Source organism: Nesoenas mayeri (genome assembly GCF_963082525.1).
Source record: "Nesoenas mayeri genome assembly, chromosome: 2".
In the NCBI taxonomy this organism is placed as follows: domain Eukaryota; kingdom Metazoa; phylum Chordata; class Aves; order Columbiformes; family Columbidae; genus Nesoenas; species Nesoenas mayeri.
In genome coordinates, this window is record NC_137543.1 from 353,978 (window position 1) to 369,950 (window position 15,973).

At 60.6% G+C, this 15,973-nt stretch overlaps 2 protein-coding genes across 7 annotated transcripts in view; both read right to left on the reverse strand.

The window, feature by feature from the left end:
• PUF60 (poly(U) binding splicing factor 60) overlaps positions 1 to 8,438 on the reverse strand; it is a 31,913-nt gene extending 23,475 nt beyond the window's left edge. For 2 of the 4 annotated variants that reach the window (XR_013921859.1, XM_080339939.1), the window contains exon 1: positions 8,329 to 8,438. Coding sequence is in view for 3 of the 4 variants with exons in the window: in XM_080339939.1 (XP_080196065.1) it covers positions 8,329 to 8,355 (27 nt within the window). In the remaining variant the exon portion in view is untranslated. The remainder of the gene's footprint in view (positions 1 to 8,328) is intronic. The other 2 variants (XM_080339938.1, XM_080339937.1) reach the window with 1 other exon arrangement.
• A 1,314-nt stretch (positions 8,439 to 9,752) lies between these two features.
• The window catches only part of NRBP2 (nuclear receptor binding protein 2), a 41,837-nt gene continuing 35,616 nt past the window's right edge, over positions 9,753 to 15,973 (reverse strand). For 2 of the 3 annotated variants that reach the window (XM_080338532.1, XM_080338531.1), the window contains 3 exons: positions 15,156 to 15,211; positions 12,300 to 12,364; positions 9,753 to 11,855 (listed from right to left, as the gene is read on the reverse strand). In XM_080338532.1, coding sequence (XP_080194658.1) covers positions 11,837 to 11,855; positions 12,300 to 12,364; positions 15,156 to 15,211 — 140 coding nt within the window. In that variant the 3' untranslated portion in view covers positions 9,753 to 11,836. Of the gene's footprint in view, positions 11,856 to 12,053; positions 12,365 to 15,155; positions 15,212 to 15,973 lie in introns of all 3 variants that reach the window. The other variant, XR_013921724.1, reaches the window with a different exon arrangement.

Here is a 15,973-nt window from a genome sequence, read left to right on the forward strand (position 1 = left end):
GTTAAACACTCGCACACAAGTGGCCTGTGTACCCCTGAAACAACTCGTGACACGTTTTCACTGCACTTGACAGAGCCCTCCCTGCCGGGTGAGGAGCAACAGAGCCTTTGAGCCGATCCCCCACCGCAGCACCGCAGCGCTCGTCCCGGCAGCGCTCGTCCCGGCAGCGCTCCCCCGCCGTGGGACCCAGAAATCACCCGCACCTCGCCTGCCAGCTCCCAGACCAAGAGAACTGCTGGCTCTGACAACACAGATACAGCACTAAGATAACCCACCAGCTCCCAAACCAAGAGAGCTGCTGCTCAGCCCAAATACAGCACTAACCCGCCAGCTCCCAAACCAAGAGAACTGCTGGTCCTGACAACCCAATACAGCGCTAAGATAACCCGCCAGCTCCCAAACCGAGAGAGCTGCTGGTCAGCCCAAATACAGTGCTAAGATAACCCACCAGCTCCCAAACCAAGAGAACTGCTGCTCAGCCCAAACACAGCACTAAAATAACCAACACGCACAGGACTCTTTCTCTTGGCTGCAGACTGGAAAGCAAGGCACGAGGAAACATGCTGCTCCCAAAGGGACGGCCACCTTCCCTGAGCACCACCTCACCGGACAAACCCTTGCGCTTCCCCTCCTGCCTCCAGCGTGGCTCTGACAGCACAGCAAGCGCAGCCGCACAGAACTCCCGTAAACCACACATTCTGCCCACCACCTGCTCTTAGCAGAGGGTATTACTCTCTTGCTCTTATTTGACACTTTCATGCTCCAAAGTGACTTTTGCCAATGTAAAACATGACTGAAACTCGAGATTCCCAACACTCTTTATGTCTCAAGTAAAAAAGTTTGCTGCCAATAAAAAGCTGATGAAATGCAAGGAGGATAAATGCTGCGTCCCACAGCTGGGCCGGGCCAACCCCTCCAGGACAGCTGCGCGTGGCCGCTGCACCCGGCCGGCACCAGGCCTGCACCCAACAGCTGTATTAACTTAACTGAGATTGTTAGCTCTTGCTCTCACCAAAGTCACCAGCCCAGCTGTGATTTTAAGAATGTAAAAAGCAAGAGGGGCGAGCAGCTGCACAAGTGTATTATGTGATGGCAAGAAGGGCCAGTAATGCTACTGGATGCAAAGAAATAACACTTCGGTGTTTTTATCCTTACAAAAGGAACCAGTGAGACAAATAGAGACATACTGTATCCACTCCTGCTGTGTGTATATACATATTACATGATTAACTGTACTCCAATGCCCGCTCTGCCGCCACGAGCAGCACACACAATAGTGCACCGCACATAACAAACACGTCTTGCTTGGGGCAGTAGTACAGAAACGATGAACTATTCATTTCAAACACACAAAAGAGATTTAAGAACTACTTCAGGTCAAAAAAAAGAGAAAAATATGTGGTCTTGAAGTAACTTGTAGAGGACCTTATAAGCTTAATGGGGAGCTTGATTACCTCTTTCAGGCTAAGCAAACGTATCTCACAAACACTATAGCTGAATTTTCTATCTCAAATGCAGATACACAACTACTTCCCCTAAGACATGACTTCACAGTCAGAATTAAGAATGGTCAGTTTAACGTCTACACTTAGAAGTACTTGAGGGTCATTGTGCATCACTGGTGTTCTTCAAAACCCCTCCAAATTCACATGCCATCAGTAAACTGCAAATACATTAATCTGCGCAGTGTCAAGTGCTGAAGTGTCAGCGCAGGACGGCCCTGCAGTGCTCAACGCAGGAACTCCCCACAGAACCCAACCTGCGGATGCTTCCATCCATCACTGGTGCTGCCTGCAGAGCACGTGCTCTCACACCAAAGGAGCAGCAAGAGCAACTAACAACGCAAAGCTGGACTCACTTCAGCAACGACGGTGGCACAGCGCAGCCGAGCCGGGCCTGGCCAGCAGTGTCACAGCGCAGCCGAGCTGGGACAGCCCCGCAGTGTCACAGCGCAGCCGGGCCGGGCCTGGCCAGCAGTGTCACAGCGCAGCCGAGCTGGGACAGCCCCGCAGTGTCACAGCGCAGCCGGGCCGGGCCAGCAGTGTCACAGCGCAGCCGGGCCGGGCCAGCAGTGTCACAGCGCAGCCGAGCCGGGCCAGCCCCGCAGTGTCACAGCACAGCCAGGACAGCCCCGCAGTGTCACAGCACAGCCGAGCTGAGCCGGGCCAGCAAACGCAATTATAGTTGCAGAACTGCTTCAGTATAGAGTCTAATTCTACCCAAATCCAAGCGAGAAACGGGAACGTGTATTTTCAGTAGCAAGAAGGACCAGCTAGGTAAAGAAGTGATGATTCCCATCGTACACTAATCAAACTGTGTGACTCTCATACGAAGTGCATTCAATACATGTTGACCGATGGGTTCAATGTAAGGTGATGTAAGACACCTGATAAGCATACGTTACACTTGAAAAGCAACAAACACTTTGGAACTCTGACTTGTAATTCACAGGACCCAAGTCCTCACAAGGTGCACTCCTTTGGAGAAACAAAAGCCCTCTGCTCTCCATTTTAATTATTTTTCCCATTTAGCTGTTCCCACCAGAACAGCAGAGCCGGTGGGGCAAACCCGCTTTCAGAAAGCCTGCTGAATGCAAAATCTGAGTCTGTCAAACTCCAGAGCTGAGCTGCTCTTAACTGAGGTTCCTCTGTCCTTCACTCTCAAGCTTTCCCGGCCAGCCTTCGTGACTTGAATTGCCCCAGAACAAAGTCAATATCGCAGCTGTGCTGACAAGACAGCAGAAGCGCTGGACTTTATTTAGGCCAATTTCCTGGTCACATCACAGAGCAGCCAATTTCCTCCCAGCACGGACAGGAGATTTAAAACAGAGGCACTTGAGCTGGACTGGAAAAGAAGGCAGGGATCACGCAAGAGGTGCTGCGGGGACATTTGAATCGGGTCTTCATTATAAGGACTGTCAACACCAAGACCATGTGTCAGGTTTTCAAGCACAGCAAGGTAGAACACACAGAGGCAAAAATGTTGATGAATTAACACAGGATGGTGGATGGTCAGATTCACCTTATTTCCAGCAAGATGAGAACTCATGTAGAGAACGCACAGTTTAAGAGAGTTCTACTTTAACAAAGCGGTTTAGCTCATTGAGTGAAGCTGGCAGGAACAAACGCCCTACTTCAGATGTTGAACTGTGCTGAAGTTTAAAACGCATCTCTTCCAGTTGGAGTACAGAGGCCCATATGGAGCAAAAGGCTGAACTGCTGCTGCAAGGCCGTCTCACAGTCTCACACCATCATTCGTTAGTCACGCTGCGGCGCCACCTGCTCTGGGAGCAAGAGGAATTTTAAAAAGCCACCTCCTTCCATCTCAAGGCCTGTATTGCAACGCAACCTTTTATCTAACTAATCCTTTTAACGTTCTTCACTCCCATATCTACAGCTCTTGTCAAAACATGCTGGAAGCGGCAGATGTACCCACAGAGACGCGGTTCACATCAGCTGCTCCGAATTCTTCCGGAGCCAAAACCAGCACATTCCAAATGTGCATCTTGTTCCTCGCCTCCTGTACCTGCTGCAGGACCTGGGGCTGCCTCAGGCACAGGACGGCTCCTGCGCCCCCAGCCAGCACTGCTCAGCACCATCCTGTGCCCCCCAATGGCTGTCACTGCTCCTGCAGCCCCCTGTGCCCCCAATGGCTGTCACTGCTCAGCACCATCCTGTGCCCCCCACAGCCAGCACTGCTCCTGCAGCCCCCTGTGCCCCCACAGCCATCACTGCTCCTGCAGCCCCTTGTGCCCCCACAGCCATCACTGCTCCTGCAGCCCCTTGTGCCCCCACAGCCATCACTGCTCCTGCAGCCCCTTGTGCCCCCACAGCCATCACTGCTCCTGCAGCCCCCTGTGCCCCCACAGCCATCACTGCTCCTGCAGCCCCTTGTGCCCCCCACAGCCATCACTGCTCCTGCAGCCCCCCGTGCCCCCACAGCCATCACTGCTCCTGCAGCCCCCCGTGCCCCCACAGCCATCACTGCTCCTGCAGCCCCTTGTGCCCCCGCAGCCAGCACTGCTCCTGCAGCCCCCTGTGCCCCCCGCAGCCATCACTGCTCCTGCAGCCCCCTGTGCCCCCACAGCCATCACTGCTCCTGCAGCCCCCTGTGCCCCCACAGCCATCACTGCTCCTGCAGCCCCCTGTGCTCCCACAGCCATCACTGCTCCTGCAGCCCCCTGTGCTCCCACAGCCATCACTGCTCCTGCAGCCCCCTGCGCCCCGGCCCAGCCATCACTGCTCCTGCAGCCCCCTGTGCCCCCCACAGCCATCACTGCTCCTGCAGCCCCCTGTGCCCCCCGCAGCCATCACTGCTCCTGCAGCCCCCTGTGCCCCCACAGCCATCACTGCTCCTGCAGCCCCCTGTGCTCCCACAGCCATCACTGCTCCTGCAGCCCCCTGTGCCCCCCCAGCCATCACTGCTCCTGCAGCCCCCTGTGCCCCCCACAGCCATCACTGCTCCTGCAGCCCCCTGTGCTCCCACAGCCATCACTGCTCCTGCAGCCCCCTGTGCTCCCACAGCCATCACTGCTCCTGCAGCCCCCTGTGCTCCCACAGCCATCACTGCTCCTGCAGCCCCCTGTGCCCCCACAGCCATCACTGCTCCTGCAGCCCCCTGTGCCCCCACAGCCATCACTGCTCCTGCAGCCCCCTGTGCCCCCACAGCCAGCACTGCTCCTGCAGCCCCCTGTGCTCCCACAGCCATCACTGCTCCTGCAGCCCCCTGTGCCCCCAATGCTGTCACTGCTCCTGCAGACCCCTGTGCCCCCAATGGCTGTCACTGCTCAGCAGCCCCCTGTGCTCCCACAGTCATCACTGCTCCTGCAGCCCCCTGCGCCCCGGCCCAGCCATCACTGCTCCTGCAGCCCCCTGTGCCCCCACAGCCATCACTGCTCCTGCAGCCCCCTGTGCCCCCACAGCCAGCACTGCTCCTGCAGCCCCCTGTGCTCCCACAGCCATCACTGCTCCTGCAGCCCCCTGTGCCCCCAATGCTGTCACTGCTCCTGCAGACCCTTGTGCCCCCAATGGCTGTCACTGCTCAGCAGCCCCCTGTGCCCCCCCAGCCATCACTGCTCCTGCAGCCCCCTGCGCCCCGGCCCAGCCATCACTGCTCCTGCAGCCCCCTGTGCCCCCCACAGCCATCACTGCTCCTGCAGCCTCCTGTGCCCCCACAGCCAGCACTGCTCCTGCAGCCCCCTGTGCCCCCACAGCCATCACTGCTCCTGCAGCCCCCTGTGCCCCCCACAGCCAGCACTGCTCCTGCAGCCCCTTGTGCCCCCACAGCCATCACTGCTCCTGCAGCCCCCTGTGCCCCCACAGCCATCACTGCTCCTGCAGCCCCCTGCGCCCCCCACAGCCATCACTGCTCCTGCAGCCCCCTGCGCCCCCCACAGCCATCACTGCTCCTGCAGCCCCCTGCGCCCCCCACAGCCATCACTGCTCCTGCAGCCCCCTGCGCCCTCCACAGCCATCACTGCTCCTGCAGCCCCCTGTGCTCCCACAGCCATCACTGCTCCTGCAGCCCCCTGTGCCCCCCACAGCCGTCACTGCTCCTGCAGCCCCCTGTGCCCCCCACAGCCATCACTGCTCCTGCAGCCCCCTGTGCCCCCAATGCTGTCACTGCTCCTGCAGCCCCCTGTGCCCCCACAGCCAGCACTGCTCCTGCAGCCCCCTGCGCCCCCCACAGCCATCACTGCTCCTGCAGCCCCCTGCGCCCCCCACAGCCATCACTGCTCCTGCAGCCCCCTGCGCCCCCCACAGCCATCACTGCTCCTGCAGCCCCCTGTGCCCCCCACAGCCAGCACTGCTCCTGCAGCCCCCTGTGCCCCCCACAGCCATCACTGCTCCTGCAGCCCCCTGTGCCCCCAATGCTGTCACTGCTCCTGCAGCCCCCTGTGCCCCCAATGCTGTCACTGCTCCTGCCAGCACAGCACCAGCCCTGGACCCCAGCTGGCAGCTCCTGGGGCCCGCAGGACTCCTGCTCCTCGCTCCAAGTTCAATCACAGGTTCCTGAGACTCGCAGGGACTCGGTGCAGCACTTCACCAGAACAGGACTGTAACTCTGGGAACAGGAACGTCCGCTTCAGCCAACAGGTTTAAGCTCAAATCCCTGCTGTTTGAATTCAGTCAAACACGTATAAACACCTTTGTACACTTACAGTGCTCCGTTCAGCTCTTAATACTCAATACCAACACCAAATTTGTAGAAAAGTAACAAAATAGCTTCTTTTAGTGTTGATTAAATTTGTAATAGCTACAATGCATATATACACAGACGCTCCTAAGGGCTATGGTTTCCTGTTTATATTCTAAGGTCCTGACAGTTCAGGGTGAGCAGACTTGCAGCTCCGAAGGCCGGTCACCTGCCCACCGCCTCATTCCACCCAGATGCAGCAGAACCGGGCAGTGCCTGGTTGTTACACTGTTCACTAGTCATTTTGGTTCTGAAATGTACGCACTGCCATTCCGAAACGTGCACATACCAACCGCACAGTGCCAGCAAATCAACGGCTGAAGCGGCGTGCGGCGAAACACAGGACAGGCAGCACCTCAGCTCCGAGAAATAACACAGCCTGGTGCCCTCCCGTGCCACAGAATCACACGTCCCAAGCAACACAACCTTCCTTTGGGTTCGATCATCTTTGGATTTATATTGAACCTCACACGCTCAACACTCATTCCCAGTGTTAACTTGGCAAATCTCCTAACCTAATGAAGTCTTAAATAACCAAAGACGGGATGGGAAACAAAGTCAGAACTGTTTGTATTTGCTCCCAATTACGAGCACCAATATCTCCGAATCCCAAAAAGAAAGGAATATCATGAAAAACAGCTCCTTCATGGTTCAGGGGGGGAAAACAAAGGTAGAAAACACAAATAAAACATGAAGAAATATCCTGCTGTGTCGCAGCGATTGTCTGTCCAACCCCGCACTCTATGTGTGCCCTCCAACATCAGCAGGTGCTCCCGCGCCCGAGTACCTGCACCCCAGCACCCGCACCCGCGTTGCCCGGAGAGGAGATAGCCCACCTGCGAGGTTTGTATCGCCATTTCACACCATTCCCCAGCGAACAAAGGACAGGACCGCTCCAGGAAAGCCGAACGGCGCCCCGGGGAAGGACGTGACTGCGGGTTCGCGCTAACTCACGGCGCACACACGGCGCACACATGGCGCACACGGCGCACACGCACACACGGCGCACACAGCGCACGGCGTTCTGCTTTCTTACACCAGCTGTGCAGCAGGGAAAGCTCTAAAGAATGTTCCCGAAAACACCAAGAACTCTTATAAAAGCCAATACTGTTGGGATCCTTTAGCGAACGCATAAAAGAAGCAACACGAAATCTCCAAATAACCGCCGGGCAGCGTGGCCGTGCGGCCGCGAAGGCGCCAGCAGCAGCCAGCCCGCCGGGCGGCGGGTCCGTGCTGCAGCCGCTCCCAAAGCGGCCCCAGCGGCTCCGCAGCCCTTCCTAACACGGGAGCTTCTGAGACCAGGGAACAGAACGCGCGGACACCGCGGCGACACCCGCGTCCCGAGCCCCGCGGCGACACCCGCGCCCCGAGCCCCGCGGCGACACCCGCGTCCCGAGCCCCGCGGCGACACCCGCGTCCCGAGCCCCGCGGCGACACCCGCGTCCCGAGCCCCGCGGCGACACCCGCGTCCCGAGCCCCGCGGCGACACCCGCGTCCCGAGCCCCGCGGCGACACCCGCGCCCCGAGCGCCGCGGCGACACCCGCGCCCCGAGCGCCGCGGCGACACCCGCGTCCCGAGCCCCGCGGCGACACCCGCGCCCCGAGCGCCGCGGCGACACCCGCGCCCCGAGCGCCGCGGCGACACCCGCGCCCCGAGCCCCGCGGCGACACCCGCGCCCCGAGCCCCGCGGCGACACCCGCGTCCCGAGCGCCGCGGCGACACCCGCGTCCCGAGCGCCGCGGCGACACCCGCGCCCCGAGCGCCGCGGCCGCCGAACGGGCCCGCCGCTCAGCGGCCACACGGACCGGGAGCGGACCGGGAGCGCCCCGCGCAGCCCCGCTCCGGCCCGGCCGGCGCCGGCGGGGAACGGGCCAGGGGGAAGGGCCCGGGGCGCGGCCGCCGCTGCGGGAGCAGCCGCCGCACGCCGGGTTCGCAGCGGCCCGGCCGCGGGACGAGGAGCCGCCACCCCGCACCGGGAACGGGCGGGCAGCGGCGGGGAGGCCCCGCGGGAGCCGCCGCTGCCCGCGCCCGGCGGCCGGACCCCGAGCTGCCGCAGCCCCGCGGCGCGGAGGAGCCGCCCCCCCCCCCCCCACCCGCCCCCGCCCCAGCGCGGGCCCGATCCCGCCGCTCACCAGGGACATGGTGGTTGTCGCCGCCATCTTGTCCACCCCGTCGGCAGTCGGCGCGCGGCTCTCGCGAGAGCTCTGCCGGCGCGCGCGAAGCGGTAAACTCTCGCGAGCGCTGCGGTGGCGGCGGGGAAGAGTTCTCGCGAGAGCTCGGGGATCACGTGACTCGGCGGGCTGGGGGCGGGGCCGTCCCGCCGCTCCGGACCCGTGAGGAGGTCGGGGCGGGTGGGACTGACAGGGGTGCGGGACCCGCGGGTCGGCCGGAGCGGTCACGGCCCGAACCGGCGCCCCGGGGCCTCAGAACCTCGTGTCCGTCTGTCCACCCTCCAGGGCTGGTGACTCCAGCACTGCCCTGGGCAGCCTGTTCAATGCCCCACAGCCCTTTGGGGAAGAAATTGTTCCCACATCCAAGCTCAACCTCCCCTGGGCAACTTGAGGCCGTTTCCTCTGCTCCTGGCGCTTGTTCCTGGGGAGCAGAGCCCGACCCCCCTGGCTCCAAGCTCCTTTCAGGCAGTTCAGAGCTCAGAAGGTCTCCCCTCAGCTCCTGTTCTCCAGCTGAACCCCCAGGTCCCTCAGTCTCCATCACATTGTGCTCCAGCCCCTCACCAGCTCCGCTCCCTTCTCTCACTCGCTCCAGCACCTCAAGGGTTTCTTGGGGTGAGGGGCCCCCAGGGTTCGGGTTTGCCCCCAGTCCCACACAGGGACGGTCACTGCGCTGTCCTCGTCTCTCCGGCTGTGCCTCCTGGCGCCGTGCGCGGTGTGAGGAGGACGGGCTGTGACGTGCCCGCGGCGCTGAACGCGGCCCCGGCCGGCTCAGCGCGGTCCCTGCTCCTCACCCGGCACCCAGACAAGGGCCCCATTACCTGGCGCAGACCGGTAGCTGCTGGACACACAGTTTGGGAGCAGAGCCCATCTGCTGAGCTGCTGCGGCGAAACGCGCCCCTGCTGTCTGAGTTTGCCCCAGCCCGGCCTTTTTTATTGTTTGTTCTTTTCAGGTGTGTCCAGTCGCTGCCACCCACACCAGGATAAGATGACTCAGCCTGGGGCAGGAGTGAAGTGCTCCTCTGGGTCAGGAAGGGCCCCGAAGGACAAGAGCTCCCTTCCCGAGGCAGCAGTTTGGCTTCACAGACAAGATGCCGTCAGGAAGGCGCAGGGACCAGCGCTGCTCCACCTGCTACGCAACCGGCTAAACCGGCATGAATGTTGTGGCCTCTTGGCCACACCACAGAACAAATGCAAGACTAATGACAATCTATGAGAAGTTCACAGAGGCTGAAACCCTATCCGATAAAAGATTTAGAAAGTTCAAGCCAATAAAGCTTATCAAAAGCAGTTAAAACACACCATCTAATTACCATTATGATGCGAAAGTCTTGCCTTGCAAAAGTTCTTTTAATTTAGTAGATCAAGGTACAATATCTGAACTGGAAAATAAAGGTTTGGGCCTTATTTCTAGCCTAAATTAAAGTGACAGCAGTTAACCATTGGAAAACACCAGTGTTGAGATATAGTGGATTCCTATGTGATGCGATCTTTAAGACTAGATACGCTACTAAAAGATGTGAATACCGCAACTGTAATGCACGGCAGGAATTACAATCCTGCTGAGCTGATGGGACTCGACTGTCCCTGTCCCGTGGGACAGGACGCCAGAGCAAGCGCGAGGGCAGGATCTCCACTCGCGCGGCAGCTTTGCTGGGGAGCAATGTCCTGGCAGACACCGGCGTCTGTGAGACAGCGGCGTGGACGGAGCCCCCGCGGCGTCCCCGGCTGCAGGGACGGGTCCTTCCTCCGCTCGGCGCTGCGGCGGCCACGTTGGGAGCGCCGGATCCAGCGCTGCGCTCCCCAGGGCGCGACTGACACGGACTGACGGGAGCGACCCCCAGGGAGGACACCAAGGGAGCTGCCTGCAGAAGGGAGGGCTCGGGGGAATCCCATCAACATGTACACATCATAGAATCATAGAACCACAGAATTGTTTTGGTTGGAAAAGCCCCTCAAGATCACCGAGTCCAACCATTCCCCACCCCGGCACTGCCCCCTGTCCTGAGAACCTCGTGTCCGTCTGTCCAGCCTTCCAGGGCTGGTGACCAGCAGTGCCCGGGCAGCCTGGCGAGCGGTCTGAGGAGCTGTGGGGGGGGAAGCCGGGCTCTGCACAGTGCTGCCCGGCGACAAGGGGCCATGGCACACAGTGAAAAATGAGAAATGCCATTGGAAAGGAGGAAAGCACTTTTTTGTCTCCTGTGAGTGGCTGAACATGGGAACAGGTCGTGCCCAGAGAGACGCATCGGTGGAGACGCTCACACCTGAGTGTCCGTGGCCCTGGGCACGCTGGCCCTCCCGAGCAGGGCCGGACTGGGTGACCACAGGGGACAGAAGGGGCCTCTGAGGTCTGGTGGTCCCGTGCAGCGCTGGCTGCTCTGCGGTTCTGCGGGGAACGCACTGCACAGCGCGCAACGAGCTCATCAGCGCCCAGCGCACCCCTTGCACAAACCCAGCTGCGCCATGTTAAACCAAACGCAGGATTCGGTTAAAGAGCTAACGAGCTCATCGGGAAATGAAGCAGCTGGTGTATGAAGGAATGTCTCAGTTTGCAGAGGCAAGTGCGAGCTTGTTCTGGAGGAAGAGCGGTTTCTGCATCAAGCAGCCGTATGATCTTTCTGCACTGAATTCCTTCTCCACCCAGCTTGCCTGACGCGGTGGATAACCCTGCTGAGTCTGGGGAAGCTGCATCACATCCGTTTAACCCTAAGGGTGGCTAAGAAATGACCAAGCGGTTTGCTGAGTGCGGTGCTCTGATGAGAAAAGCTGCTTTCGGCGGCTTTATTGATTTGTCAGTGTGTGAAGCTGGCACAGCACAGCGGGAACGCGGCGGGGTCGGCAGCTCCGCACCGCGTCCCGCATGGCGAACCCGGCCCCGTGCTGTGCGAAGGCAGCGCTGCAGGGCGCGGGCAGCGAAGGCAGCGAATGCAGGCAGCGCAGCGCGGGCAGCGAAACAGAGGCAGCACAATGCAGGCAGCAAATGCAGGCAGCGTAACGCAGGCAGCGCGGCGCAGAGCACCAGAGCGCACAGCGCAGCACGGCGCAGCACGAGGCGGCCGGCTCCACGTGGCGCGAGCAGCTTTGAGAAGCACCACGTGGCTTTCGCGACACAAATAACTCCTATTTGCAGTCTCCAGCAGCTGAAGCCGATGTGCGCAGCAGCACAGATGATTGCCCCTCTCTCCAGGCCGATGAATGAAGTTCCAAACAGCACAGGAGGAAGAGGGAAGGAAGAGACATCAGGGGTTTTCCCCTTAGGATGCCACGAGATTTTGGAAGGCTGTGAGTCAGACTGGGGCATGACGAGGGTTCGTTCAGCACCGGTGGGGTTTCTGCTGACCCACGTTCGGATCCAGCTGGCGGGTTTGGGTTTCTGGAATTTCTTCTCATGGCGCACCAGGCCCAGCTCGGCCAGTCCTCTCCTCAGCTCACACCAACACGTGCAGTTCTAATTACAAGGCATCACAGTGGCTCATCTGTGCTGGGGAAACCTTAACAGAACAGGAGAAACTGGGTAAAAGAACGGAATGTGGCGGATCAGAAACTCTGCCAGAGCTTTCCAAGCCTGCTCCTCCCCTCCCTCCTGCGGGTGGGAGAGGGAAAAACAGCTCTGGGACCTGCACTGAAAAAAGCTCATCACTCCCGGGGGAAATTTATCAGTTTGGGGGCTTCTTGCAGCTGCTCTGCACCTTCACAAACACCATCAGGAGGCGCTGCAGGGGTGAGCCCCAGCCCCGCTGCCCAGCTCCCTGGGGACCCGCACGGGCTCCTGCCCGGCGCGGCTGCCGGTGATGCTCGTGTAATTGCGGTGTCTGCTCCTCGCTCCTCCCCGGCGGTGCCTGCGGCCGCCGCAGCCGGCGTGCGCCGCGCGGGGCCTGCAAGGGCTGGGCGTGCGCCGCGGGTGCCGCGGTCCCGGCCGCGGCGAGGGCACTCACAGCGGAGGAGACCGGTACTTGTGGAAGGCGCTCTCCAGGAAGTTCGCCAGCTTCTCACAGTCGTCCTGCAAAACACAAGAAGTGACAACAGGTCAGTTTGGCTTGGCCACCGTGGGCATGTCCCTCCTCCGTGACCCTGTCCCAAGCCACCGAGCCCACAGCTGAGTTCTGACACGGGAAGAGAACAACTCGCAAGCGCATCTGGAACACACTGCTAATAATCACCGTATTTACTGAGCAACGCGAGACCGGAGCCTCTTTGTGTCGAGAGCAATACAGAGGCCAAAGAGCAGACAGTCCTGTGGAGCTTCCAGTCTGAAGGAATGTAACAGGCCAGATTCTTTTGTTTAGTTTGATGTCAACTTAATTATCCGACCACTGAATCTAAAGTTATTTTCTGTGGCCATCTGTTTTATAATATCCTCACTGCTAAGAAAAATAAAGATTAATGTCACTTTCTGTTGGTCTGGCAGCTATTTTGTACAGGAATCTTTTCTGACACATCCAGGAGTGGGTGGTTTCTAACACAATTAGAATGTTTATTCCTTAAGAAAGAAATGACTGAAATACGCAGTGATGTGCAAAGGATGTAAAACACCCCCGCCTTGTCTCACACGCGGCTTTTGGAATTGCCAGAAGCAAACTCAGAACTCTGACTCCAATTAGAGGTGTGGAATGAGTTGTTTTCCTGCTGTTTGTCGCTGCTGCTGCATTCCCGCCTTCCCCGGGAGGAAAGCCCCGGGAGGCAGGTTTGAAAGGCACGGGTGGTGCATGTTAGAGCGGCCGTGCAGGGGCAGAGGTCCTGCGGGGCAGACACCAGCAGCGTGCAGGGGCAGAGGTCCTGCGGGTCAGACACCAGCAGCGTGCAGGGGCAGAGGCCCTATGGGGCAGACACCAGCAGCGTGCAGGGGCAGAGGTCCTGCGGGTCAGACACCAGCAGCGTGCAGGGGGCAGAGGCCCTGCGGGTCAGACACCAGCAGCGTGCAGGGGCAGAGGCCCTATGGGGCAGACACCAGCAGCGTGCAGGGGCAGAGGTCCTGCGGGTCAGACACCAGCAGCGTGCAGGGGCAGAGGCCCTGCGGGTCAGACACCAGCAGCGTGCAGGGGGCAGAGGCCCTGCGGGTCGGGCACCAGCAGCGTGCAGGGGCAGAGGCCCTGCGGGTCGGGCACCAGCAGCGTGCAGGGGGCAGAGGCCCTATGGGGCAGACACCAGCAGCGTGCAGGGGCAGAGGTCCTGCGGGTCAGACACCAGCAGCGTGCAGGGGCAGAGGTCCTGCGGGTCAGACACCAGCAGCGTGCAGGGGCAGAGGCCCTATGGGGCAGACACCAGCAGCGTGCAGGGGCAGAGGTCCTGCGGGTCAGACACCAGCAGCGTGCAGGGGCAGAGGCCCTGCGGGTCGGGCACCAGCAGCGTGCAGGGGGCAGAGGCCCTTCGGGTCAGACACCAGCAGCGTGCAGGGGGCAGAGGCCCTTCGGGTCGGGCACCAGCAGCGTGCAGGGGGCAGAGGCCCTTCGGGTCGGGCACCAGCAGCGTCCTCCCAGCTGCACACAGGCTGGGGACAGCGCGGGGGCATGAAGGAGGTGAATGGGCTACACCATCTGCAGATAAGGAGCTGGCGGTGCAGTAGAGAGGCTCGAGGTGTCGGGAGGAGGTTCTCTCCTGCCAGAGAGGAGCGTGAGCAGGCTGTGCCACGCAGACCTGCCGGGGATGTTCCGCAGCACCACGTTCCCACAGTGCCGCCCGTTTTCCAGGATAAAGCGCCCGCGTGTCTGTGCGAAATGCATGTTCACCATGGTCACTGTGCTCACCACACTCACCGTGCTCTCCGCGCTCACCGCGCTCACATCGTGCTCACCGTGCTCACCACGCTCACCGTGCTCACCATGCTCACTGTGCTCACCGTGCTCACTGTGCTCACCGTGCTCACCATGCTCACCGCGCTCACATGCTCACCGCGCTCACCATGCTCACATGCTCACCACACTCACCATGCTCACCCACTCACCACGCTCACACACTCACCACGCTCACACACTCACACGCTCACACACTCATGACGCTCATACGCTCACCACGCCTACACGCTCACCACACTCACCGTGCTCACCGTGCTCACACGCTCACACGTCACGCACTCACCACGCTCACACACCCACGCGCTCACCGCGCTCACTCACTCACCATGCTCACCGCACTCACACACTCACATGCTCACCGTGCTCACCGTGGTCACACACTCACTGCACTCACCGTGCTCACCGCGCTCACACACTCACACGCTCACCACGCTCACACACACACCACGTTCACACACACACATGCTCACCACGCTCACATGCTCACACACTCACACACCACGCTCACACACACACACGCTCACACACTCACAGGCTCACACACTCACAGGCTCACACACTCACAGGCTCACACGCTCACACACTCACATGCTCACACACTCGCAGGCTCACACGCTCACAGGCTCACCACGCTCACACACTCACACACTCACCGCGCTCACACACACACACACTCACCACGCTCACACGCTGACACACTCGCAGGCTCACACACTCACACGCTCACACACTCACCGCGCTCACACGCTCACATGCTCACGGCGCTCACTGCACCCGAGGAGGAGGAAGGAGGGTCTTTCTCCCAGGTCCCTCACAAGACTTTCTCGCTCAGCCAAGCCGACCCCCTCCTTGTCCAACGTCAGCATCCAGAAGGAGGAATTCTCCAAAACTTTGCCTACAGCCCCAAAACGCCTATCTCGTACAAATTTCTTTGTTTGGGGACAGCACCCGGCACGCGATGCGGACGCAGCGGAGGAGGGGCGGCAGGCTCCGGCTCACCTCGTGGATGAATCCATAGTGCACCAGCTCCGTGGCCAAGTCCTTGGAGTTGTCAGCTGCAAAGACAAGGAATGGTGAGCACACGGACGTCCGTCCGTCCGCCGGTTCCTGCCCACCAGCGTCCCGTCCCAACGCGCAGCACACCGCGCTGTGTGTCACCCGGCTTTGGGGACACGCTGCCTGCTTTGGGGTGGCTGGTTGCTAAGTCATCCTGGGGCAAACAGCAGAGAGGGGCACGACGGGAGCTGAACGGGGCCGCAACGAGCTCCTGTCCCAGCGCACAAAGCGCAGCCGTCTGCGCAGCTGGGAGATGGTTCTCGTGTCTGGCTCAGCGGGCGCTGCCTGCAGGCGGGAAACACCGGAGCTGGTGGAGCAACAACTCCCCAGCGTTCACTTCCAGGCTCTATGTGTTAGTTTTGGGTGTCGGGCAGTCAGGGGACTCAGGGCCAGGGGGCTCCTACATGTTTTCGGCAGGAGCGTGTGGTGCTGGATGTTATTAGCACAGAGCCACGGGGCTCCCCAGAGAGAGCCTGCTCTGAAAAGAATGGCCAAGGCCGCACCACTGCTGGCAACGAGGGAAAGGTGTCACCCCAGAATGGCACCGCACGCGTCCCAGGTGACCCGCCAAGGACGAACGGTCCGCTGGTGTCACCCCAGAACGGCACCGCACGTGTCCCAGGTGACCCGCCAAGGCTGAACGGTCCGCTGGTGTCACCCCAGAATGGCACCGCACGCATCCCAGGTGACCCGCCAAGGCTGAACGGTCCGCCGGTGTCACCCCAGAACGGCACCGCGCGTGTCCCAGGTGACCCGCCGAG